Below are 2,459 nucleotides of genomic sequence, written 5' to 3' on the forward strand. Positions count from 1 at the left end.
ACTCACAAATTACACAATAAAAAACGGGTATGAAAGATAATGATGATAATTGATTTGATGCCAAAAAATGGCATGCCAACATTTGGCAAATCCCAAATATTGGCTAGTGCTTGGTTGGCTACCATATTTACTTGAAAACCTCACAAGAAATTGCTAATTTTTGGCAACTTTTGATATTACCAATTATTGGCTTGCCAAGTATTGGCAATGCCAAATGTTGGCATCAAACCAATTATCCTCAATATTCCCTTTGATCCAGCCACCGCAAAATGGTAGCCATTCCCAACTCAAAAAAATACTAACAATGCTAGCCATCAAAATAGTACTACTACTACTAGTAGTAGTGCCACAAGGACGTGCACAGGGGAGGACTTCCGCAGAGAATCCCCCGCCTGCTAAACCGAGCAAGCAATGCGAAGTTGACCTTTTTTAGTGGGACAAGAGGAGAAAGCCAGCCATCGGCCATCTAGCCAGCCCTGGTCCAACTATAAAACCCCAAGCACTAGCAGGCAACACCTCACCACCCACACACCATTGCCTACCACCACCACCACCACCCGTGAGCAGTGACAGTTGTTTTCGTTTCTAGCAACAGCAATGGAGTCCCCCGGCCGCTCCAGCAGGCCGAGGCCTCTCCTCGCCTCCCTCTGCCTCGTCGTCCTCCTCCTCCTGGCCGTCCTTCCCCTGCAGCCGGCGTCCGCCGTGCCCACGTCAAGTAAGCTTTCTCCCTTCTTGCTCCGACACTCGGCTCCTGATTCTTCCGTTCTTGATCCATGATACATGCGCCATATATAGATTCAGTTGCTGTCGCTGATCATTCGTGTGGTGGCCTTACAGGGAGCATGCGCCTGAGGAGCCAGCAGCGCCCGCCGTCTCTGAAGCTTTCCTCTCGGCAGGAGATGACGACGGCGGCGGCCGGGAAGCCGCGGGGCCGGGCGGCGGCGAGGATGGTCGTGGAGGTGAACGACTACCCCGGGTCCGGCGCCAACAACCGCCATGACCCTCCCAAGGGCCCCGGAAGAGGGTGAACCGAGCTCACCGCCACCGGCACCAGCTGGTCAGGCCTGCTGCTGCTGGCGCCGCTCTGTCCGTAGCTACAGCCATTACTACTGTTATTACTGTGCTTCACACCATGCATGCATAAACTAAGGAAAAAAGATCAAGCGATGTTTTGCTCGGCCGGGTCTCTCCTCTCCTCTCTTCCTAGTACTGTATCTGTCAATTGTCATGTACTCCATCGTGTTCCAGATGCCACCACAGTTTCAGATTACTTAATGCCGACCAGAGATACTCTCTCTTGGCCTCTCTCGATCAATCGTTCCGTCTAATCAGTCGGTTTAGGGCGCCCACGGGTTCGCCTGCTCCAATCAGTTAACGCACTGCTGCATGCCGTAGGTTTAAGAAAGAAATTCAGCAATCAGCAGCGGGGGCATCATTGCTCGCTTGACCGTGATGCTAGATCTCGTCCGATCTGTTGCTTCTGGGCGTAACCCGACATGCCCCCCCTCGTGCGTGGGTCCTGTTGTGCTCGCTCGTGACGCGTCGGTGCACGGTTGCGGTGAGAGGGAGGGAAAAGGCTCGCTCGCGACATGCGAGCTACCTCTGCTCCGAAAACAACTCCTGTGCTGCTGCTGCTCGACAGATGGATGGACGGTGCACGGGCTCCATCGTGACGTGAGATGCCTAGATGCTGTCCCGTGACTTCTGTCTGAGTGATCCCAACGGAACCTACCTATGTGCCATACAAAAACTTCAGGCAGAGGGACAGACGCGTGTATCTGATCCTTGATAAGACTTGTGTAACGTGTATCGGATCCTTGATAAGATTTGTGTATGTACGTGATCGCTCGGCCTCATTCGTTCTGCGCGCACCGCCTTGCGCGATAAGAGCGTCTACAGCCGGGCGCCCCTCTCAAACGCCCAGCCGACCCGTTCGATCGGTCACGATTTTTCGATCCAGATAGATATCCTAAACAGGTTTCAAATGTCCGAATTGACCGACATCCCCTCATATCTAGCGTAAATATGGGATGAGTCTAGACGCGATTGCCACGTCGGACTGATGGTTGGTCTCACGTATAAACGTTCGGAAACCCGGCGGTTCGAAGCTCGTCTTCTCCATCGACGCCGTTCCGGCGGGCCGCGTACTGCCTAGTCTGGCTATTTAAGTTGACCGGCGGCACCGAAACCCTACCATCCATCCATATTTTCCTTCGCATGTCCGCCGCCACTTTTCACTCCACCCGCCTGCCTAGTAGCCATGCCCCCACGCCGCCGGGTGAGGAGCGAGCCATTTCTGACGCCGGAGCACCGACTCGAGCTCCTTGACCATATCCCGGCTAGGCGCGAAGCTCGGATCGCAGTGGAGCTACATCCGAATGCAGTGGATCCGGAGGAGGAGTTGGGGGAGTATGAGATTGAGGAGGAGGAGAATGAGCCGGAGAAGGAGGATGTGGGGG

At 54.3% G+C, this 2,459-nt stretch overlaps 1 protein-coding gene across 1 annotated transcript; it reads left to right on the forward strand.

The window, feature by feature from the left end:
- Nucleotides 1-514: 514 nt before the first annotated feature.
- Nucleotides 515-1,275, forward strand: LOC123160530 (uncharacterized). The gene is made up of 2 exons (XM_044578370.1): nucleotides 515-715; nucleotides 838-1,275. Exons 1-2 carry the CDS (start codon nucleotides 598-600, stop codon nucleotides 1,026-1,028), a joined length of 309 nt encoding a protein of 102 aa, XP_044434305.1. The 5' UTR covers nucleotides 515-597; the 3' UTR covers nucleotides 1,029-1,275.
- Nucleotides 1,276-2,459: the final 1,184 nt, after the last annotated feature.

This window comes from Triticum aestivum, chromosome 1A, assembly GCF_018294505.1.
Source record: "Triticum aestivum cultivar Chinese Spring chromosome 1A, IWGSC CS RefSeq v2.1, whole genome shotgun sequence".
Lineage (NCBI taxonomy): Eukaryota > Viridiplantae > Streptophyta > Magnoliopsida > Poales > Poaceae > Triticum > Triticum aestivum.

Coding starts and splice junctions, on each gene's coding strand:
- LOC123160530 (XM_044578370.1), top strand. CDS start 598: ATGGAGTCCCCCGGCCGCTCCAGCAGGCCGAGGCCTCTCCTCGCCTCC. Junction 716..837: donor GTCCGCCGTGCCCACGTCAA/GTAAGCTTTCTC, acceptor GTGGCCTTACAG/GGAGCATGCGCCTGAGGAGC.